This window comes from Lolium rigidum, chromosome 5 (genome assembly GCF_022539505.1).
Source record: "Lolium rigidum isolate FL_2022 chromosome 5, APGP_CSIRO_Lrig_0.1, whole genome shotgun sequence".
Taxonomy (NCBI): domain Eukaryota; kingdom Viridiplantae; phylum Streptophyta; class Magnoliopsida; order Poales; family Poaceae; genus Lolium; species Lolium rigidum.
Genome location: NC_061512.1, coordinates 53,967,837 through 53,992,536, shown reverse-complemented (window position 1 = coordinate 53,992,536; position 24,700 = coordinate 53,967,837). Strand labels below are relative to the sequence as shown.

Genomic DNA, 24,700 nt, shown 5'->3' with positions numbered 1-24,700 from the left:
TAGGGGGGCGCGGCCCCACCCCTGGCCGCGCCGCCTTATGGGGTGGGCCCCTCGAGCGTCCCCCGACTCTGCCCCTTCGCCTATATAATCTCTCCGTCGCGAAAACCCTAGTACCGAGAGCCACGATACGAGAAAAGTTACTGAGACGCCGTCGCCGCCAATCCCTTCTCGGGGTATTCAGGAGATCGCCTCCGGCACCCTGCCGGAGAGGGGAATCATCACCGGAGGGCTCTACATGACCATGCCCGCCTCCGGATTGATGCGTGAGTAGTTCATCCTTGGACTATGGGTCCATAGCAGTAGCTAGATGGTTGCCTTCTCCTCTTGTGCTATCATGTTTAGATCTTGTGAGCTGCCTATCATGATCAATATCATCTATTTGTAATGCTACATGTTGTGTTTGTTGGGATCCGATGAATATGGAATACTATGTCAAGTTGATTATCGATCTATCATATATGTGTTGTTTATGATCTTGCATGCTCTCCGTTGCTAGTAGAGGCTCTGGCCAAGTTGATACTTGTGACCCCAAGAGGGAGTATTTATGCTCGATAGTGGGTTCATGTCTCCATTGAATCTGGGGGAGTGACAGCAACCCCTAAGGTTGTGGATGTGTTGTTGCCACTAGGGATAAAACATCAATGCTTTGTCTGAGGATATTTGTATTGTTTACATTACGCACAGTACTTAATGCAATTGTATGTTGTTTGCAACTTAAGACTGGAAGGGGTGCGGATGCTAACCCGAAGGTGGACTTTTTAGGCATAGATGCATGCTGGATAGCGGTCTATGTTCTTTGTCGTAATGCCCTAAGTAAATCTCATATTAGTCATCATGATATGTATGTGCATTGTTATGCCCTCTCTATTTGTCAATTGCCCAAGCTGTAATTTGTTCACCCAACATGCTATTTATCTTATTGGAGAGACACCACTAGTGAACCGTGGACCCCGGTCCATTCTTTTACATATGAAATACAATCTATCGCAATCTCCGTTCTCTGTTGTTCTTCGCAAACAAACATCATTCTCCACACCATACATTTAATCCTTTGTTTACAGCAAGCCGGTGAGATTGACAACCTCACCGTTAAGTTGGGGCAAAGTATTGTGATTGTGTTGTGCGGGTTCCACGTTGGCGCCGGAATCCCCGGTGTTGCGCCGCACTACACTCCTTCACCAACAACCTTTACGTGGCCTTCATCTCCTACTGGTTCGATAACCTTGGTTTCTTACTGAGGGAAAACTTGCTGCTGTACGCATCACACCTTCCTCTTGGGGTTCCCAACGGACGTGTGCTTCACGCGTTATCACACGAGGATTGTAATATCACAGGTTTAGAGGCTACAAAATGAGAGAACACCAAAGTGTGCATTGCATTCATGTATAGAAAATCCGGGGTATTTTCGTGCTTTCAATTAAAAATTGTCACAGTAACTGAAGTTTCACTTGACTTGCTGGAATTGAAGTAGCTCATCAAGCCAAGCGCTATAAACCTCAATGTAGCCTTTGCTAAAATCTTGTTTTGGGTTGATATAATTTGATCCATAGGTTGGATCAAATGGAACTAGAATTATTACACAGCACTTTAAGTGAGGATCAAATACCAAATCCTATAAAGGATCGTAACATGGTATTCCTTACAACAACACATTCTTTAAGAATTAAACCTTAACTTAATAACACTTAAAAGTTAGCAACTACTTTTGTGTGTAATTTAGTTCAATTTTAAACTCATTACAAAATAAGGTAAACCACAGGGTCTAAAGTGCATAAAAGCCACACATTCTTATTTAAATCATAACTTATTAATTATATGGAATATCATAAAACTAAATCCATTTACATTACAAATTATAGTTCAAACTATTTGAATAAAACTAACTATGAGTATTTTGAAACTCATATGATCATGCCTTGGTGATGGATGGTATCTACTTATCACATAAAATGATAGGTAAAACCCTAGCCAATTAAATATATTTGTAGCCTATGCTCATATCCTAATCCCAGTTGTGTATCACTTGCGTGATCACAACTAAAACCCTAGATCCCAATTAAGTTCCAAAACATGTATCACTTGGAATTATAAGTAGAACCATGCCATACCTCATGCCTATTTACACTTCAATTTAGTGAAGATTATGCAAAACCCTAAACCCTTTCACATAGGATCCACTCCACATAAAATATTATGCCCTAACTTGTGTATCATGGATCACAAGTATGAACCAAGCCATATATATACTTAAGGACTAAATGCCATTTGATGAGTAGAGTGAAACCAATAACCAATTCTACTTTTCTTTCCAAATACCTTGCTTAGTGAACAAAATGAAATAGTATTTTATAAAATAGAATCACCATATAAGCAATTGAATTAACTAATGATGAGCTTCAGAATTATTCTAAGTAATTCAAGCTAAAGTTGGTTAAATGAGTTTAGTCATCATAAAGTTTAATCAGCCATTTTCTTAAACCCTTAGAAACAATTCTCCACATAAAATCATAAACTCACCCATTCTCATTACCTTTTATTTTAAACTTCAACCATAATTATATTATATGTGAACAATCCCCATTGTAAGTATTAGAAAAACCTAATGATGTGTTCACTATGCACCTATTATAAAATTCAACCCATTTAAATAGATTTGGTTCCAAAATTAAAAGGCAATTGAGATAAACACCTAAATCATATTTATTTTAAATTTTAAATGCATCTCACAAGAACACAAAGTTATTCACAATTAAATATTGTTTAAATAACAAAACCATGCAGTAAGCATCACTATCAAGTTCTATTAAAGTTCACACAATTAAGAACCTGCAAAAATAAATAGAAATCAAATTTGAATTCAACTAACTAATTCAAATCAGAAAATAAAATAGAAAATAAATAACAAAAGGAGAGGAGGGCCTTACCTTGCTTAGTAGCTGGAGAAGGCCACCGCAGCCCACGTCGCCAGCCCAGCCCACGAAGGAAGCCAGCCCAACCCGCTATAACACTTCGTGTTAAAGAAAGAAAGGTGGCATCGTCGTCTTTCTCTACGGTGTCGACAGTGCAGAGGAGAGCGTCGGCCACGTCCCTCGTCGACGATAAGGACGACCTGGACGTCGCCCATCAACTCAGAACTGCGTCCAATTCTCCTCACGTCCGTCTGATCCTAATTGCGTCCCGATTCGTGCCCGTTGGCCGTGTCAAAACCACCGCAACATCTCCGTCGTCGCCGATGTGAGATGACAAACTAGCCCCCGTCCAGCTCTATAAATATGTCTGGAGCATCTCCTGGAAACTCTAAAGCTTCACCGGCCATCCATTTCTTCTCTATCCCTCTCTATCTCTCGATCTCTTCCACAACATCTCGCCGGAGTCGAGCACGAAGTCGGCAATGGAGGCCACCCCAGGGTCCAGGAGGTAGCTGAGCAGCACCGCCGTGTCTCAGAGAGCCTCCTGATAGAAGGAATCAAAGAGGGGAGCTTCCTATCGACGAAATCATCTCGATCCCTTCCGCTCGGGTTCGCCGCACCTCTGGACCCCTCTACTCCTTCCTGGCATCATCTGTAGCGCCGTTTAGCCACTTCGCCGGAGAGCACCACCGCAGTACCTCACGCCGGCGATGCTCCGGTGATCCCCTCACGAAACCATCACCACTAGTAGCCTCAGCGAGTCGAGGAGACTCCGAAAACCCTAGTTGCCCGTCCCGGGAGGCCATAAAACGGCGGCGCCGTCGTGCGCTGACCGTCGGCGTCAAGATGCCGGCGAGACCGCGTGGCCTTTGACTAGTATTCGTCCAGGTGGCGTCTGACCTGGCAATGACCCCACATGTCTGTGTCTGTGAGTATAAATCGAATCGGTACAAATAGTATTTCTGTTTAATTAAAAAATTAGTAAATAGCTGAAACTTTGCAAAAATAGATAAAATTCATTTTAGCTCAGAAAAATATAAATAATATATCAAAATGCTCACAAAAATAAACTCTATTCAAATAAAATATATAGTAAAAATGTGTGTCAAAATAAGAATCCACTTATTATTACCTTTATTAATTATGTCTTTTCATTTATTTAAAACACAATTTGAATTCAATAAATTAGTTAAGTATAAAAATTAAATAATAGCTGTCCAGAAAGTAAATAAAATGTTAGGATTAATTTTCTTAATAATCTTTTCATTAATTTAAATGTTAGTGGCAATTCAAAAACCCTAATTTGCAAACTAATGTTTTCTATTTTCTTTAAATAATAATAAAGCAAGAAAATATTAAAAAATAATATTATTTTGGTAACTCAAAGATTGTTTGCTTAATCATTTTTAGTTCACAAATTATTATTTTAAAACCTAGCAATAATTATAGAAACCTAGTTCCTAAGTTAAACCCTAAGTAGTATTTATCTTAATTATTAAATCATTTAAATTTAATAAAATGCTAAGTCCATTATTAATTTCACTTCAAAGTAGTTTATAACTTCAACTCCATTACCAATTATAATTTTGTAAATGATATCATAATTTAGAAACCCTAATACTACTATAAATAAGAACTTTGATCCCATTATTTTATGTGATCATCCCACATTAGAATCAACTCTAAAACCCTAGTTGTTTATCACATGTGATAATGTGAACCTCACATTTACATATTGAATCTTAATAAGAGACTAATGAATGCATGCTCATGATCTACTAAAATAAAACTAGGTACAATTCACATGAAATCATCATTTTATGTCGTTAGTTTTGAATAAACCTTATATAACCAACTAGTGCCACTTAGGAGAAAACCCTAGCTTGTTACCCACATATTAACACCATTGATCCTCATACTTAGTATCACACCATTGGAATCAACCTCAACCATCAAACCCCAGAAGAACCATGGAGATCAATCCTAATACCAATCTTATGTAGCAATTCACATCACGTGCTCCTATCCCACTAAACCCTATTTAGGAAATAAGAAACCACCTAACTTAGAAACCATGATAGAGTACTTAGTGAAACAAATGAGAAGTCAGAGTAAACCCTAGTAGCTAACCTATGGAACCACCTTGATAACCATCCTTTCATATGATGCTTATGAGAAACCATAGTAATAAACCTGCCAAAACTTGCTATATATAGACCCATTAAACATAAGAACCAACTAGTCCTTATTAGAAAACTAAATTAATTCAATAGTAAACCCTAGTAACACTTAGCTCCTATATGTAGTACTTCTTGTTCTTTATTAAACCTGTTCTTCAAAAGCTATTATTTTGAAGTGCAAATGTCAATCAAACCATAGAAGCCATAGTTCTTATTTGAAATACTTATTATTTCTTAATAAATATGTTCTTCAAAAGTTATTCTTTTGAAGTATAATATAAGTAATCACCAACCATGTCCTGTAGAATTTAAAACTGACAACTACTCTTAACTTGTTCTGCAACCACCATTCCTTTGTGTGTATGATTGTTATGATGCACTATATCACTTGTTTATGCTATAATATCACCAACCCTAATAAGAACCTTGTTTGAGAACCATCCTAAAAGTGCAACACACCCTAAAGAAATCTTTACAACTCATCCATCGTAAATCATCGAGGTTAGGTTACGCTCGGGACGATTGCATCTCATACTATGCATTATAGCATCTTCGCCAGTTCTTTAAACATTGTCCTTACCGGACAATGATGGTATTTAAGAATTTGGAGTTCTCACGTATCGAAACTTTTGCCTGCATAACCTTGCAGTCAAGAAAGGCAAGTTCATCGCTTGCTCATGTCATTTGATTATTTTTTATCAAACTATATGTAAAGTACTATACTTATCACTCTTGCATTGAAAAGAAAAGTATTATTTTACAATTATGAATATGACTATGTGGTGAGCAATGGAACCATGGTATGTGTTGATTGGTGGAGGTTCCATTGCAAGGGTACTATTCATCTAGGACTAAGTACCAATGATGTCCAGTGATTCTAGTGCAGTACATATCGCGTTAACCATAATATCTATAATGGCTCTAGGGAAGTCAGCAGTATCTTTTCCCTCTTGCATATCAACGGACTTAATGGAGCCTGGCTGGGTGTTGGGGATAACACTACAGTAGGTTGGGAAATCCTTTAAATCCCTATCCGTGTGGATGAGAGGCTCTATCGTCTATGAGGGATTGTCCATAGTACATCGGGGGTAAAGCCGTATGATCGGGAGATGTCTACCGGGGATGTATGGATGGAAAAAAGGGTGGGTATGCAACGTCGCGGAGAAGGTAGTGATTGGCTTGGATCTTACACCTGGCCTCACACCAAGGAAGTGTGGATGGGAAAGCCGATGCCTGATTGGCAACAAGGATAAGGTCTCTTATGGGAAAAGTAACGCACCTCTGTAGAGTGTATCAAATTTGTGGCTATCACTCCCTGTTCCGGGAAGGGAACTACGAACACGGCAGGAAAGGAACTCCATGAAGCTCTGTTCAACCTGTGAAAACTGACGGGCATAGTTTTCAGAATAAAATAAACCTTTTGAAGAAATATTTACGAAAACTTGCATTCGCCTAAGACTTTCTGATTTGTGGCTGTAGCTAGTGCATGATACACCTATTTCCTAATATGAACTTGCTGAGTACGCTCGTACTCATTCCCTCCCATTTGAACCCCTTCTTAGATCAAGGCACCTAAGGAGAAACTACCATGGAACTCGGAGACAAATGAGGCAACTGCAACAAGATGAAGAATCCAATCAAAGAAGTCAATGGAGTCAACTTTTGCATCAGTTAGAGTGGAAACTTAGACTAGTAATAGAAGAGAACTTTTTCCCAATCCTAGCACCTAAGTAGCCAGGATTTTATAGCAAGCCTAGTATCTCTAGAAATAGTGATAGCAATAAGATAGACTAGGAGTCATTCTTCTGGAGCTTTATTTGAAGTTTTACCTCACTGTAAAGTAGGAGGCTGTGTTGATCTTATGTAAACAGTTCGTGTGTACTTCTGTAGACATACCTTGGACTCGCATATGTTTCTGTTGTACCACTCTGAGGGATGTAATATGAGTGGAATGATGTTTCACTTGTGTTATGTCAACGACGTGCGTACTACACCATGCAGTGGTATGCTGTGTCACCACAAGGACGCTTCGCCGTCGTCGAGACTGCCTCGCCGAATGCCACGTCGCCGTGCCCAAAAGAGAAGCTCGTCATAGTGTCGCTGGAATGTCGAGAAGCCGTTGTTGATGGGGAACGCCTTTTTTCCACAACCCATGGTAACCACCCCCGCAGATCCCGATAGAGCCCGCGATCCTCCTTCAATTGACACGAGCGTCATGGACATGGAGGGAGAGAAGACGACCTAGGGGTAGCGCCCCACCACCCGTGTCATCGAAGCCCGCCCAGGCTTGGCCGGAGGCGGCTCCGGCGAAGACGGGACAAAGGGAAGAGCGGAGGGGGCGGCTGGTGTAGGTGTCGCCCCCACGAGGATGGCACCGTTTTTTCTCGTGCTTCCACATGGATTCTCTTCAACCTTTGAGTATAAATTAGATTCTCCGGAAAATGATCAACCATACCAACTTCAGTTTGACTCTAGAACCCCGCTTGTTGTTGTGAATAAATACCAACAACTCAGCGCATATATAATGACGATATCTTAGCAGCGCCACGTAGGATAAACGCGAAGGTGAAGGAAAGAGAAAATAAAAAAAATGTTTGTCTTGTCTTAATTAAGAGATAATCTCTTAGCACAATCTCTCACAACATGTTTATGATATCTGGTTAGTAGAGGTAAAACAAAAAAATAACCTATTATTATACGAGTATCATATTTTATTATCATGTCTAGATTAGGCGGGGAGTTAAGATAAGGGACCGCGCTGAGGATCCTCCGGAGGCACAGAACGACCGAGCCTCTGGATCGGTAACCGTTGATGCGTTTAATTAGGACCGTCCGATCTGGAGCTCCCCCTCCCTCTCTCCCGCTTATGCTTCATTGAAGCAACCTTCTGATTGCTCGCAGCAAGCTCACCACCCTGGACAGATCTCGGCGGAAGACGGCGATCGCGGCGCGGCGCGGCGGCGCGCCGGTAGCAATCGCCGGAGGACGCTGCAGCAATCGACGGCGGGAGGATGGCCCACCTACTCCGATCAATCCTCTTCCCCTCCGAAGGTGATCCAAATCACTCGGCCGCGCCACCATCGAAGGTGGCATCCTTCTCTCGCTTCAAACCATGGTCGTCCCCGACGATGTGAGGGTGCTCGAGCAAGCGCCGCAGAGGGTGATCTCGCCGCAAGGTTTTCGTCCTCGCTACAACAACCCCGAAGTAATTTTTACTCAGGATCCCGAGATTGAAGAACCTGCTCGCTTCGGTGAGTGATCCCGTCCGCAGTTAGTTGTTGCTAATGCCGCTAGGGTTTCGGATGGTTTCCTGTCCTCATGATGATTGACATGTTGTCCTAGTGCTTCCATGTAGCGTATGCTTTGTGTGGATGATTTTGTACACTATTGCAACTAATGTGACATTGCTTCATGTTTGTTTGCACGAGTAGCTGTTTTGGTAGCATATTCTTATACTAGGTAGCAGATGTGAATTGTTTCGAAAAAACAAGTGTTTCAATGATCAAAAGGTTAGCTGTGGTGTCATATTATTTTCTCACATTGTTTCATTGAAGCACAGTAGTTAATGCAAAACGATGTTCAACTAATTTTTGTTGTGCTGCCATACAACATAACTAAAAATTGTATCAACTAACCATAACTAAAAATGTTTGCAGAGGTTTGTTGTCGACAAAGCATTCTAGGAGGGTTTGATCTCAACCAGCAAGTATGAAGAAAATTGTGGTGTTGATGCTACGGTGAATGAAAATGCTGAGTTTGTACCGGAACCAGGAAGTTCTTCTTTTGTGCCGGGGCTAGAAAGTGCTACGTTTGTTCCGGGGCCGAAAGTGCTGCCGATGGGAATGCTCGTCGAAGAAGCAGCTGATGAGATATCTTCACAGCCGACTGTTCCTTATGTTGGCATGGAATTCGATGATCTAGAAGAAGCATATAAAGTGTACAATGACTATGCCTACAAAACAGGGTTTGGCATAAGAATAGGAAACACAAAATACAAGATATAGCATGCAATGTACCAAAGGATACAATACCGAACAGGGTGTTCGAGTGCGTCCATACTGGGAAACCATCTCGCTGCAACTCAAGGAAACCGAAACGTAAAAGATTCTGCCGCAAATATGATGGATAGTCCAGCTTGACATGAGCAACTTCACCGCGGAGAAACAATCAAAAAATAAAGGGCTGCAGATGGACCCGTCCGATACAAGGCAACGAAACAGATCGTTGCGCTACGATTGCAAAGCACATATGCATGTTGGCAAGCGAAACGGGCGTTGGACAAGTGACAGCTTCACAGAGGATCACACACACCCTATGGTGAAGCAACTAGGGCGACGGAGATATTACCGCTCACATAGGAAGGTGCCGGAAGAGGACTTTCGCTTGCTGCAAACCTTGCATAATCAAAACATTAGTACTCGCTCAGATTATGGGGTGCCTAGGAAATGTTCGTGGTGGTGACCTCGAGGACATTGGGTTATGTGAAGAGAGATGTTTCGAACATAAGAACAATGCTTCGTAATGATGTCTCGCCGCGAGACATGAGTCTGACAATTGAGTACTTTGAAAAAAGAAAAGCTGAAAGCCCGAGCTTCTTTTATGCAACACAACTGGATGAGAATAATGCTGTAAGGGCTCTGTTCGGGTGGACGGGAGAACTAGGTCGTTGTATCCAAAGTACAAGGACCGTGTCTTTTTTGACACTACCTTCGTACTAATAGATACAATATGCCTTTTGCGCCAATAGTCGGGATAAATAACCATACACACACAATTGTGTTGGGCCGTGCTTTGCTACCCGATGAAACATTTGAAACATTCAAGTGGGTTTTTGAAAGGTGGATGATGGCGATGAATCAAGTGGCTCCCGATCATATAATGACAGATCAAGATCAGCAAATTGGTAATGCAATATCCAAAGTTTTCCCTCACTCCATACACAGTATGTTGCTTCTACCATGTGGTGAACTTGGCGAGAAGGAAACTCGGTCCAAAATTAGTTGATGGGCACCCTTTTGCCGATGCTTTCTATTCCTCGCATATATGGGACAGATTCTCCCGAACAATTTGAGTACTCGCTGGAAGCACATGCCGCAAGTACACTCAATGTCCGAAAACAAACACCTACGAGAACATGTGGGACAAATCGAAAAAATGGGCACCTGTCTATTTCAGTGCACGCATTCTTCCCGTTTACATCTACAACTGGAAGATCCGAAGGGCTGAATTCATATTTCAAAAAGCTAGTTCGACCAAGTGAATCCGTGTGGAATTTTGTGCAGCAATATGAATTGTGCCGTAACTTGATGCTAGATCGTGAAGATAATGCAGGTTTCACCATGGAGACAACAGGGAGACCTCTTTGGGGAAGGTTAGATATATCCAACTTCCTCATGATGCAACTTTCGATTTGTTCATATATGCTTGCAGCAATGAAATGTAATAATATATATCTACAATATCTAATAGTTGTTTATGTTTGCAACTATCATTTTCTGCAGCTTGGAGCATTGAGGCACAATCTCAGAAATTCTACACCCCGTAAGTGTTTGAAAGGTTCCGGAAAATGATTTCGACATCAACAAGGTTTCATCCAATTCATGTTGAAGCAGTAAAAGTTGAGTTTCGATCTTATTCCAAACATTGGACTTGATGTTAAAACATATCGAGTTGAAGTTGATGCTGCGGAATCATCGTATAGTTGTGGTTGCAACACATTCGAGATGTGTGGTCTTTTATGCGCACACATCATCAGAGTGATGGTGCACCTAAATGTCCAAGAAATACCAAAGCAAGGTACTTGCTTCATCGCTGGTCCGCTGCGGCAACAACAACTCCACCGCACCCGGCGCAAACACAATCAGATTTGGGGTTCCTACAACCAACACACCGAAGTACAATGCACTCGTGCAGAAGATGAACAATCTTGCTTCGGATGCTTGCTACGCTGAAGATACATATGCAATTGTGTCAAGTATGGTTGATGAAGCAAGTAAAATTGTAACTAACATGAGGAGAGCTCGAAATGGAATGCAAGCAACAACGAAGAAGATATGCAGCCGTAACGAAGCATGAAGCGAGTCATCGTGGTAATGAAGCACAACAGAAAGCAGCAGTAGATGAAGCACAAGGAAGTGGCAACCTGCGAAACCCACCCAGGAACAAACCTAAAGGACGTCCAAAAGAAACAGAAAAGCGACATAAGCCTTTGATCGAGCTAAGAGAAGAAGCAAACAAAAAAAGACGAAGAAGGCGAGTGAACCCAAGACCAAGAAGGAACCTGCAATGAAGAGGAAGGCAAGGGTGAAAAAATGTCCCTATTGCAATGAAGAAGGTCATACGATACAAGAATGCACATGGATGAAACTTGCAGGACAAGCTGACGAAGCAAGGGCTGCAGGCGTTGAGTTGAGGTTATAGATGCTGCGATAATGTTAACTACAGAAATGTAGTCAGGTTGATATTATTAGTACATACTTGAAAAATTATTGTAAGAAACACATCTATAGGTTTACACAAAAACTGCAATGCACATCAGATTTGTTTGTTGTTCCAGTATGAAATATCTTATTTTGGAGCAACCTGTGGTACCATGTAAAGAATTCATACATATGCTTTGAAGGATAAGTGTACCAGACCCTTTACTTTGGTTGAAGCATTAGGTAAATGTATTAGAAGCAGTAATTCTGGTGGTATGAAGCACATAGAAAGTGTGTTTGCAGCAAGATATTTGTCAAAAAGAAATGCCGGGTATTTCTTGGTAGACGATGTTTTAGCATGAGTGTAGCAAAGGAGATTAGTAGCATATAATTGCATTCTTCTGGCATAATTGCATGGACCTCCTATTTGAATCAACAAAAATTAGTGCTCACACATGCTTTTGAAAAGCAACAGAAATTGTAATTTGTAGCTGATCAGCTATGCTTTTGAAGCAACAAGAATTATCATTTGAAGCTTGTCAGGTATGCTTTTGAAGCAACAGAAAATGACTTATGTAGCTGATCAGGTATGCTTTTGAAGCAACAGAACATGACTTATGTAGCTGATCAGGTATGCTTTTGAAGCAAGAAAACATGTCTTATGTAGCTGATCAGGTATGCTTTTGAAGCAACAGAAATTGTAATTTGTAGCTGATCAGCTATGCTTTTGAAGCAACAAGAATTATCATTTGAAGCTTGTAAGGTATGCTTTTGAAGCAGCAGTATATAACTATTAGTGCTCAGATCTTGCTGCACACAAATGAGTAACATAGTGAAAAACATAGATCTTGATATATATTGCGAAATATGCATTGTTTCCTCATATTGCATTAACATATGCGTCGAAGACAAGGCTTTGTAGTGCACATATAAACGGAGAAATCTAAATGAAGCATCCATCCATTTACATAGCGAAGATCAAAGTTTACATCCGCCCGACAAAAGGACTCCAGAACAACGATCAAACTATAGTAACTCTGCCACAAAAAGACTAGTACTATCAAACTACAGAAACTCCTACTTGGATCGCAACTCAGCATCCATAAGCTTCTCAACGTACTCTGCGTTGTCTCTATTGTTGATCGGACTTGATGCTATGTACTTGCGAAAATCTGGAATGACCTTGTCATCAAACTCTGCCACCACCTTCCCCGTGAAATGGTCCATGTACGTGAAGACAGAAGAATCCACAATCAAACCTCGTAGCATGAAAAAAAAACATGGAAGCAATTAGTGTGTGAGTTGTATGTTTGGGTAACAATTTGGATTTTGCAAAAAAGGCTCTGAAAACAACGAAACTTATGTTGTCTTCTGTTGTGGATGGTCGGTGTAGACAAGTTGTAAACGGACCAATCAATCTTTGCTACACCCGACTCATTGACAAGCCTCCTGAAGTTTGTGAACTATGAAGTAACAAAACCAAGTGTAGTTAGTCATTGATTTTTAATACACATATGCTACATGAACTATTTGTATCACTAACCAGATTATTTGCAGCTTCTTGCAACTTGTTGGTACCATCAGCTTTAAGCAATGAATCAAAAATGTGGTACTGCTTGTGCACAAGATTGACAGAACACACAATCCAGTGGTAGTCTTTGACAACAGGAAAATACAAATTGCAGAACACCATTGAAACAAATTAAGAACCTTCTGAAGTCTACCATAAATGAGATGCAACAGGAAAAACAAGTTACAAAAATAAAAAAGCTCACGAGGTCATCTTTTAGCATTTTTGACTTGCTGACTTCGGACTTGAAATCTTTCATGCATTCTTTTGGATTGAATGTTGCTGGATCGACAATTAGCTTAGACTGAAAAATTCATGACTGTCTTGTTAGATGCTGGATTGAATGTTGCTGGAACAATGTTTGAAAAGTTAAGTCGTGGAAGTACTAACCACCATATGCTGCGAGAATGCATACTTTTTCTTCGCTCGGTTGCTTTTCGCGGCCAATAATGTTGATTCACGGTTGAACTTCTCAGTCCACACATCCATTACTTGGCTATCTAGTGGCATTCGAGGCTTGAGAGAAGCTACAAAGCTTCTGTATGTGCAAAAGGAGCGTCCAATCTGAACAAAAGCTTTGCTGCGAAGAAGCATATATAAAAACATAAAAAGCCAGTTACATGCTTAGAAGCAAAAAGTTTCATGTAATGAAGCAATACATTTATAATATTGAAACTCCTAAATTGAACCAAAGAAGCACATTGTAGTATCAATTGAAGCAACATCCATTTAATAAAGAAACATACTGTTTTAAAAAAAAGCAAAAAATAACAAAAAATGTGAACTCACGGCATATCTTTCTTCGGCTGCCTCTTTAATTTCCGACCATGTATGACAAATTTGTCGTACGTATGAATTGTATCTTGAGAGACCCGAATCTTCTTCATTTTAGGATGTGAAAGCTCATCCTTTGCTGCTCTCTTTGCTCTATTCCTCTTATCAACTGTATCTACCCCAGTAGTAGCATCTTTCTCAACAGAATCCATAATGACATCTGCAGAGGTAGAAGAAAAACAAGGAAAAAAGAGGGTGTGTCAACCAAATGCCGCAAAACATACAAAAGACTATAAAACGTTGAAACAGACAGTGCACCTGCACTCTTGGGGCCAATTGGTGTCTTTGGCTCACCCAAAACAGCAGCTTCAACAATGATGAAATTTTGAACGGTTGAATCATTCTCGCTTGCTGCAAAAAAAACAAAAACACAAAAAAGTCATGCAGTCATGGAACCCAAGAAATGTTCACAAAAAGATATACAAAAAACACATACTTGTAACAGGTGGAATCTTCAGAACAGCCGCAGCAGGCAGGTTATCCACATCAGACTCTTTACCGTGATTCTCCGGAGGATACACAGCAGTTGCAGCGGGTGGTATCTTCAGAACATCTGCAACAACTGGATTCTCCACAGCAGGCGGAGCAAGTGCCTTATTCTCCACAGCAGCCGCAGCAGTTGGATTCTCCACGGCAGCCACATCAGGTGCATTTCCCACGGCAGCCACAACATGTACCATCTCCACATCAGCTCCTGCAGGTGGTGCCTCCAGAACAGTCGCAACAGTTGGATTATCCAGAACAGCCTCACCGGATGGTTTCTTCGTAACAGTTGCAGGAGGTGGATTAACCACATCAGCTGAACAAGATGTTTTTTCGACAGACAGTGGCTTCTCCAACTCAGGCACAGGAACTGGACACATATCAGAAGATGCAGCAGTATCAGCAGTTGATCTAAGACTTGTTCTGTCTGGGATTGCATTGAAGAACTCCCATTCTTCGGAACCTTGAGGAAACAAATCCATTGAAGGAGGATCCGGAGCACGGTTCCAGGATTCTGCAGATACACCCTCTGGTATACTAGAACGAAACGGAGATCTCACCGGACTATCAACGAGTTGAACTCACCAGATGTACCCTTGTTTAAACGAAGCATCAACAATTATTGCGAGTCGTGGAACATCTGGTATGCCGCTGCGAGCATGAACCTCCGGAAAATCTTCCATTGCATCAGTCTGTAAGTCAACATCTTCTTCAGTTTCATCACCGCTGTTGTCATCTCCGCTTGTTGTGATCTCCTTCATCCATTGTATTTTGTCCATCCTTTGCAGCATCCTCGTTCTTCCGTAGATACATTGGGATTTGTGCTTTGCTCACCATTTGCTTCGATGGAAACACAATACTTGGACCATTGCCTTCTTGGATAAGAGCATCAACGTCAACCAATAGAGCGGACATACGCCGAGAATACATGCGTTTCAGCACAACACCAAGGTTCTTCATAGTTGCTTCGACCTCGACGAAGCATAAATAGCCTTATGCTTATCATACAGGTGCTTGTAACGAGCTGGAATCTACAAAAGAAATAGCAAAATTTGATTATTACTGAAGCAAAAATAGGTTGCAGCAAATGTAGAATGAAGAATACTGATAAAACCAGCATGAACTAAGCAGCAGCAAAAAGCAAAGGTTAATAAAGCAAACCTATAATAGTAAGGCAGCATTAAAAAACATGCTAAGATATAAAATGCTAAGGTACAAAATTTAAAAGATAGCAACATTTAATAATATGTAATGAAGCTTTCAATTGGACCTAAAGAGACAAGTGGAAATCATCATTGAAGCACTTATATAAGCCTACAAGCAAAAACATAAAAAAAGCAATTGCTTATATTGAAAAAGTAGGAGCTTTCAATTGAAGCCAATGAAGCAAAACTATAACAGTATGGCAGCAATTTAAAAAGTCTAAGGTAGCAACCTGAAAAATTATCAGATAAAAACCTTTTGAAAAAGTAGTCTAATGCAGGAAACAAATTTTGATATATTGGTTACCTCCAATTCCTGGCTGTTTGGAAAACCAGGAATAAGCCATTCATTCAGTGATGCCGATGGGTTAACTTCGACATCTTCACCAGTTTCACCGGCTCACCAGCTTCGAGCGGTTGAACAGTTTGAGCATATGGAGTACTTGAGAACGGAAGAAACTGCAAAAACATCAGAAGCCAAAAGAAAAATAATTATTGAACATGTATTACATATAAGAAGGATGCACAAAATAGCCAACAACTGATAACAAGAATACAGACTTACAGGTCTCCTTGCAAAGATAGTACTGTTGAATAGCTTTTTCTTGTCAATATCGATAGCAACTACAAACTCGAAATCCTTGCTCTTTACATGACACATTCTAGGCAAGTGAGTAGTCAATGACATACTCATTTGGAGGAAATTGCAAGTGATCCATATAAACAATCTCGCATGAAGCACATTATTTAAGCACATTGGTAGAAAAGGAAGCATGTGAAATCAGGAAAAAACAATGAAGAAAACATGGAAGAAAAACAACATACCCCAAGGAATGGCAAAGGACCACTTATCCGAAATCACCACCCACGACACTCGATGCCCGTAGCTTTGCCTTCTTCTCCTGGATTTTCTTAACATGCAACATACATTCATCCAATATGTGCTGATCCCAAGCTAGCTCCACCGAGGAGAAAGGGTCGGCAAGACATCCAAGATAGTCCATAGACAACATATTACCGAGTGCTCGGGTTAAGAACCGTTGCGAGCACAAGAAGATCCCAGCTCCTAACTATGGTTTCCTCATCTTTAATGTCACATTCCAGTAACACCTACAAAAATTAAAAAAAGCATGAGTAAAAAATGCAAAACAAAAAAATAGGAACAGAAAGCAAAAATGTCATAGTACGTAAGCACCCAACGACGGGTAAAAAGATCATTGGTATGAAAAAATAAGCTCGCTGCGAGATAACTAATGAAGCATGTACTTGCTATCTAAAGATACAAAAATAAAGTAATATTGCAGCACAAAACACAAAGTATTGAGAGCATCGGGAATAGACAAAACACAAAGTATTTTGAAGCACAAACAAAGCAAGTACCTTCTCGGCATTTTTTATGGGCGGCCTTGGGTTACCTCGCTTATAAACATCACGCAACTGGCATGGAACACTCCTGTTAATCAAGTCAACAGCCCTGTTACCTGATGGTACATTAAACACCTTCCTGACCATGTCTGTAGTGAACACAATTCTCTTCCCATGATAACAGAACTCACGCAGCTTCGTATGTGTCACAATAAAATCAAGAAGACGATTTGGCACAGTGAATGGAGCAACACTGAGCATGCTCTTAAATGCACTCCTCTTTGCAATAACATCCCGCTTGTCCTCAGGGAGTTTCTTATCAATGAACAGGCGCAAACGCTTTGCTCCAAAACGATCCTTCAAGTTATAGACGGGATCCACCTCCATCATTTAAACCTATAACCAAATACAATGAGCAGCCACATAGATACATGAGAAAAATGGAACCTACTAATTGTAACATACATTGCTCGGCAAACCTATAAATGCATCATACCAAAGCAAAATGGTTGCTACATACCACTGGATAATATGCTGACATTAACATACATAAAAACATGCCAAAATATGAAGCTACATTGAAGCAAAAACACAGACATTATTAGCCTGCCAGACGAGATACATCAGATGGATCCACTACATTGAAGCATAATAACCACGAGTCGAGCACCACGAGCACCACGAAAAACAAAAAACACTAGAACACGCTACAGCACGCTAGAAGCAAAACTACCTGGAAAGGAACTCACCACGAGTCGAGCAGCACCAGATGAGCTAGATCTCCCGTCAAAACGCGGTGGAAAATTCCCCGTTGGCGGCGGATTAGACGGCGACGCTACGGCAAAAATCACGGAGGATTAGACGGCGGCGCTACGGCCGACAATCACGGCGAATTAGACGGCGGCGGTACAGCGAGAATCACGGCGAATTAGAACGGCGGCGCTACAGCTAGATCTTCAGGGGGAGCTAGATCTTCAGGGGAAGCAAAGGTAGAGAGGGGAGAAGGTGCGGAAACTCACGCCGACAACGAGGATCGACGGCGCCCTCCTTTATCGGCAGCAGCTCGCCGGCGGCGGGCGGAAATCGCCCCGCCGTCGCCTCCTCCAACGACGCCCGCGGTTGGCTGGTGCGAAATGGACAGGGTCGGTGCGGCACGGGGCGTTGCAGCATTAAACTCAGGGGCAATCTGGTCCGAAATTGAGGGCGACGTGGCACAACCACAACCGCGCATCAACAGACGATCGACGGCGCACGATCCGGAGGCCGCGACGCGACTAGCCTCCGAAGGAAACGGAGCATTTTCCTAAGATAAGATAGGTCTGAACTCGGGCGAGAGAAACAACAACACATTCTCCTCGTTCGGTACGGGTCAGCCCGCCCATTTTACGCGAGTGCTCCAGTACAGTAGAGGCCCCCAACGGCAATATTCTCCCAGCGCACTTTGGTACGCTCTCCTCTATCTCTCTCCACAGAAAACAAACAAGAAATCCCTATGTTTTACTGTTTCAGTTATTGCCGTGTGCAATCGATTCATATTTTCCTCACCGAGACACTTGAATCTGTCTGGTTAGCTGCGGATTTGATTCCATTCCCCCCCCCCCCCCCCCCGGGATTTCGGGATATTTCGACCTCTTCGTGTGTGCGTGGGTGAATTGCATTTTTTTCTCCCTTTTCAAAAGGATGAATCTCGGGTTTTCTTATGTGCTTATGAAAGCAGTATCTGTTCCTAAACTCGGACTTCGGTATGGTTCTTCTAAAAGCAAAACCCCAGATTTAGGGTTCTTGCTCCCTTTCCCCTTTTAGAAAGAGTTCATCTTGTTACCAACAAAAAAAAATCTTGCCTTTTCGCTCCTTGCTCCTTTTCCGCTGCACAAGGAAGTCTTAATCTTTGAACGAACAGTAAGATTATTTTGATTCTGTTCTTCTAAGGATGTGGAAAGTACTTTTTTGAGAATGCCCTCCATAGAACTCCTGAACCTCTTTTTTTTTCAACTACGATCCAGCTTTCTGCAATACTTTGCGTGATCTTGCTCAGTCCTTCATTGACCCGAGTTTTCCCTTTTGCAGATCTGTTTTGGAGCCACTGCTGCAGCCAACAAGTTGGTGCTGGTTCTCCATTTTCTGAGGTCTTTCTCTTACCAGCTCCATGCCCACATTCCCCACCACTTTTGCTGCTGTGTGTGATTGCCTTGGTGCTGATTGTTGTATTGTAGTCTTACTTACAACTGAATGCCATGGAAATGCTCTGCCCCTGGGATTTGCATTGAGGGTCACATCCTTGCTTGTAGCCCTAGTAACATATATCTCTATTGTCCAAAATTAGATCTATACCATTAAAAGATCCCATCTTTAGAAAAATACCACTGAAAAATTGTGCTTTAGAAAAGTACCATTCAAAGCTAGCTCCGTTATTGATTTCTACCACTGCCGTGATCTTCACGTGAACTGGTCCTTTAAACAAACCGATCAACACTTGAGCACCCATTCAAGGGCAGCATTTGGGCTGCACTTCAATCGCACTCTCCACCAGCAATTCACTTGCTTCTCAAGCAGCATTATGGTAGCATACAACAGGATATCTGAAACAAATTTAAGATGATCTGCTCAGCATGCTGCGCGACGGCCATTTGTAGTATGAAGAACTTCCGATTGATGGACGTAGTACGTGTGCGCTGCGCTATTGGGGTCCTGGCCGAACGCTCATTTATCTGAGCATCATGCTCATGACGAGGAGGAAGCAGAGCCCTGCAGTAGCGTTCTGGCAGCGTCCTCCGCCGCATCATCGTCAGTGAACCCGTCCTGACCGCACTCCGCCGAACAGCGCCGCAAGGTAGCTGTCCACGTCGAGACAGTCTTGCAGGTAGCGCATGAAAGCTAGCTTTGGCGTCGTCATGGAGGAGCATTCGTCGGAGGATAGCCGCCGCCGCCGGGAGGGACGCTGCGGGGGAGGCGCGCCGCCGGGTGGTCTCCGTCGCCGTCGGCCTCGAATGGTGGAGTGCGTGTGCTGTGGGTGGGGCGTGCGCCTGGCTGGGTGCGTTGTGTTCTGGTCTGAATCTGATCGATTGGCCTGACTTAACCTCCAATTTCACGGCAATGGTAGAAAACACTGACGGAGCTAACTTTCAATGCTATTTTTCTAAATCACAATCTTTCGGTGGTATTTTTCTAAAGATGGGATCTTTTAATGGTATGGATCTAATTTTCCCTTTTTGAGAATGCCCTCCATAGAACTCCTGAACCTCTTTTTTTTTCAACTACGATCCAGCTTTCTGCAATACTTTGCGTGATCTTGCTCAGTCCTTCATTGACCCGAGTTTTCCCTTTTGCAGATCTGTTTTGGAGCCACTGCTGCAGCCAACAAGTTGGTGCTGGTTCTCCGTTTTCTGAGGTCTTTCTCTTACCAGCTCCATGCCCACATTCCCCACCACTTTTGCTGCTGTGTGTGATTGCCTTGGTGCTGATTGTTGTATTGTAGTCTTACTTACAACTGAATGCCATGGAAATGCTCTGCCCCTGGGATTTGCATTGAGGGTCACATCCTTGCTTGTAGCCGTAGTAACATATATCTCTATTGTTTTTGTACGGGTTATTTTTTCCTCTGGCATTGCTTTGATATAGGTTGATATCTTAGCTATTTTTTTGTCAGCATTCTATATCTCGAAGAGGTAAAATAAAGAAGCACACACTGTTATCCTTATCCCTGTTCTCCTACTAGGTAAAATGTGCAAGTTCTAGGTAGCCATGTCTTCAGATTTCGGTCCTTCCTTTTAGATTATCAGATGGCATTCATAATATTTCTATAATAGTTTTGGGCAATGAAGATAATGTTGAATTTCCAGCTTGGATGGGTTTTTGTTTCGTTGAATTCGCATAAGTTGTTACTCTCTATTTAAAAATAGAGGACATATATGGGTGTTCTTAGCATGTTGTTCACTATCTCTCAAATCAGTTTAGTGCATTTCTTAGGCTAGAGACAACATGCAGAATGACTAATTTTGAGAGTACATTCACTTTACACTTGATTAATATTTAATTTCCTAGCATGTTATTCTCTAGCAATATTTAATTTCTTTTTACCTTTCAATGATGCAAAAAAAAGGGGCGAGGAAACTATTTCCTTTTTTATGAATCAAAAAATAAAAGCACTCACAAGAATATTTTATCCTTAGGGTAACCAATCTGTAATTTTTATGCTCAAGATCATTATCCATTGGTATCCTTAGGGTAATCAATCGGTAATTTTTATGCTCAAGATCATCATCCATTGGTATCAACGAGTTGCTATTATAGCACAACATAAACTCATATAAATGGAATTTTTTAAGTGCATATAAAATAAAACAGAACCGGTATGTGCTCATTGAATTTCCTTAGTGGAATAATGCAGCTTAAGTTCAAGGGACAGTAAAGATTGTATACTGACTTCTGAATTCCATCCCCTGATCCTGATTTTGGTCATGTTGAGGAATCCCTTTTTTACTAATGTGGGGCAGCTGTTTCCCACTATATTTGATGGATAGAAACCCAAATGGATTTATATTTTGATATTTTTTATCTTGACTTCGCAGTCTATATGGCTGAGACTGGGGATGGAAGTCGTTTGCCATCACCCCTTGATGTGCTGACTTCAGATGTTCACTCCAGGCTGGAGTTCCACAAGTATGCCTACATTGACTGTGTTGGCATAAAAAATGCGCTTGATTGTGTCATCGAAGAAAAGGTAAAGCTCCAGCAAGAACAAAATGGTAAGTACTGTTTTGTGTCCTTCACACTAATAATTTCTGATTAGGTCATAAATGTGTCATCTTTATTTATTACTTCATAAGAATGTCAGAGACATAATTTAAAATTGTTAGTTCCTAAGAAGATCATGCCACCGAAGATGAATTATGGTGGCATAACAAAATAAGATAATCTGAAAAGCAAGATTTCACTTCTTCTAAGCTACACAAATTAATAGAGATGTTCTAATTAACACACTTTCTTTTTATCAGTCAAGCCTAGATATAAGCCTGGCAGAATAGCCTTAACTGTGTTCTATCCATTTTGGTATTTTGACCAGCGATTGTCCAACTGGCTGCTGAGAAGGACGGTCTCACTAAAAAGAATGAAGAGCTGGTAGCCGAGATTGAATCTCTGAAGGAAAAGCTCCAAGCAAATGAATCTAGCAATCTACTGCAGGGAAGTGGTTTTCAGCAGAGCCAGTCTGGAAGGGTAAGTAGTGTTTCTGTGGAGCAATTGTAAAACCAATGTCGAATACTAATCTTTGCTGCTTTGAACGAATGTAATGACGTGAATAGTTTGATGCATGGATGCTGGAGCCTTTGGAAAACAGTTCTGCTTACTTAATTCACTTTAAAGTTTGACCTATTTGCAAATCCACCGTTGTTCAGATTGTGGTGTGCAGTTAATACTTTAATGAATCCTAATTGGTGTGTATGGAGTATGGACTTTTGAATCTGTTCTTCATTGTATTAGCACAGTTGATCTTAGTAGTGTGCCGTTGTGCCCCTGGAATATTTGTATTTCAATGAGTCATTCACTGCTAAACTATTATAATGATAAGTTGCATGGAATCAGTAGATTACTAGATTATCTTATAGACTTACCAAAGTTCAAAATTTCCCTTTCTGTGTTTTCAATGCATCATATGCACTGATGAATCTGTATGCACCCAAAATTTCTAAGCCAACTCCGCATTTTTTGTTTGTAAAGAGGAATTTTCTATTTATTTTGTAAATTCACGTGTCAGCTGCTTACCTTAAATCTTGACCATTGCTTTTGCCACCTTGATAGCAGGCACAAACAGGATCAATGCAGAAACGGAAGCGGCAATCTGGAGATGAAAATGCTGATGAGCATGAGCTTATGGAAGATCTTTCCGGTATGGACAATCCTGATCAAGGTTTAAGTACTGAGCATGAGGGTGCTAGAAGGGAAATTTCTGATATCCACTCGATGCTGATCAAGGTTCAGTTGCTTTCTGTTGTCATTACATACAGACTACAGTAAACATTCCCATCACAATGAAATTATATATAAAAGAAGCTGACACTATAACTTGGTACTCCAGGGGTTTATTGACATTAGTAATACTGGAGGAAGGAATATCGCGATAAAGTACATAGGGCAATTGGACGACAGGCCATTCCTGCGAGCATGCCTTAAGAAGCTGCCTCACAATGAAGCACAGAAAAAATCGTCTGAGTTGTACCACTATTGGCAGGAGCAGATCATGAACCCAGAGTGGAATCCCTTCAAGACTGTCACAGTTGAAGGTATCACTAAGGTAGTTACACCAACTTGTCTTCATCTCCAAGTTCTTGACAGATCATAGATTGTTCTATCTGTTGTTGGAGATGATAGATTCTGAGCGTACGCTGCTACTTGATCATGTGATTAGGAGATTGTTGATGTCAGTGATGACAAGCTGCAAGAGCTATGTGCTGCATGGGATGAAGAGGTGTGCAAGGCTGTGGTGAATTGTTTGACCGAAATTCATGAAAGCGGCAAGCTGAGGGATAGAACCATTGTACCTGAGCTCTGGAATTTCAAGGGCAAGAGGAAGGCCACTATCAGTGAGAGCGTTGAGTACATTTGTAGCCAAGTGAAGCGTCTGAATGACACGAAAAACAGGAGGACTCGCAGGTATGGCGGCATAAGTTTTAACACGTCGCAAATTCTTCTGCCTCTTAAATATTGTTTGCTGTGATTAGACTCATGTTTTCAGTAGGTTACAACAGAAACAACAGTCCTGATTCTATAAATCTATAATCAGCTAAGGAAAACAAGTATTCTATTGTTACATGCATTTAAATGGCTTTCTTAAAAATACTCTTTGGGATCTATGCAGGGCAAGGTGACTCGGATGTACTGGTGCAAGAATATGATGGCACAGGTAACCTATACTACGACGACAATATTATGAGTTCCTAGATCTTAAAAATGAAACTCAACTGACATTTATATTGCATTTTGAGAAATCTAAGGTTTTCCCAGACTAATTTGAACCATCCATTTTTATGTGATCCGAAAGTAATTTGTACTATTACCTCTTCGTAGACAAGAGACTATGCATGGCTATATAGGGTTCTATAGACTTCACACCAATTAAATGGCTAAGTGATGCTTTTCCATCTCCATATCTGCCTGGCCTAGAGGTGCAAGGCACACGTACACATGGATGTTTTTCTTTTTCTTTACTGGGATTTGAATATTGCATTGATTAATACATTTGTACAAGGAGTTTGGATGAAAAAAAGTTGGAAAAAAAGGTAATGCTAAATGGAATGAATAGAAGTTATTGTCCTCACAGCATTATGCAGTATTTTGCCAATAGATTTTGTCTTGTCTACTCGATCTTCACATTGTTTCTTCCACTTGTGCAGTGATTAGGTAGAACCCGTGGGAGTATTAGCTAACTTATTGGTGTGGAACTGATGACCGGAGAACCTGATATTGCCGATGGATGAAACTTATGATTTGTGTGTTATTTATGTGTTTTGATACCATTTATAACTTCTTGTGTCGAGTGGCGGGATTAATCTTTTTGTTCAGCTGTTCTACTCTGCACATTTCAGAGCAATGTTTTGGTAGTCTGACTCCATCAGCACTTCTGCATGTCTAGTTTACTGTCAACTCTTAAGTTTGATATTTAACGTGCAAAACAGTTCTATGAATGACTTAATATTTAAAGTAGCATATTTCTGCATTTCGCACACAGATGTGCATTTTCTGT

At 41.1% G+C, this 24,700-nt stretch overlaps 1 protein-coding gene across 2 annotated transcripts; it reads left to right on the top strand.

The window, feature by feature from the left end:
• The first annotated feature begins 18,414 nt into the window (after positions 1 to 18,414).
• LOC124655073 (factor of DNA methylation 1-like) lies at positions 18,415 to 24,496 on the top strand. Of its 2 annotated transcripts, XM_047194039.1 has the most exons (9): positions 18,415 to 18,528; positions 20,292 to 20,350; positions 21,531 to 21,682; positions 22,025 to 22,176; positions 22,759 to 22,932; positions 23,036 to 23,251; positions 23,366 to 23,610; positions 23,816 to 23,860; positions 24,351 to 24,496. In XM_047194039.1, the coding sequence occupies exons 5-8, from the start codon at positions 22,777 to 22,779 to the stop codon at positions 23,823 to 23,825; spliced, it is 627 nt and encodes a 208-aa protein (XP_047049995.1). In that variant the 5' UTR covers positions 18,415 to 18,528; positions 20,292 to 20,350; positions 21,531 to 21,682; positions 22,025 to 22,176; positions 22,759 to 22,776; the 3' UTR covers positions 23,826 to 23,860; positions 24,351 to 24,496. The 2 variants fall into 2 exon arrangements, with proteins under 2 accessions (XP_047049995.1, XP_047049996.1); XM_047194040.1 differs by lacking the exons at positions 18,415 to 18,528; positions 20,292 to 20,350; positions 21,531 to 21,682; positions 22,025 to 22,176 and having other exon boundaries at positions 22,625 to 22,932.
• Positions 24,497 to 24,700: the final 204 nt, after the last annotated feature.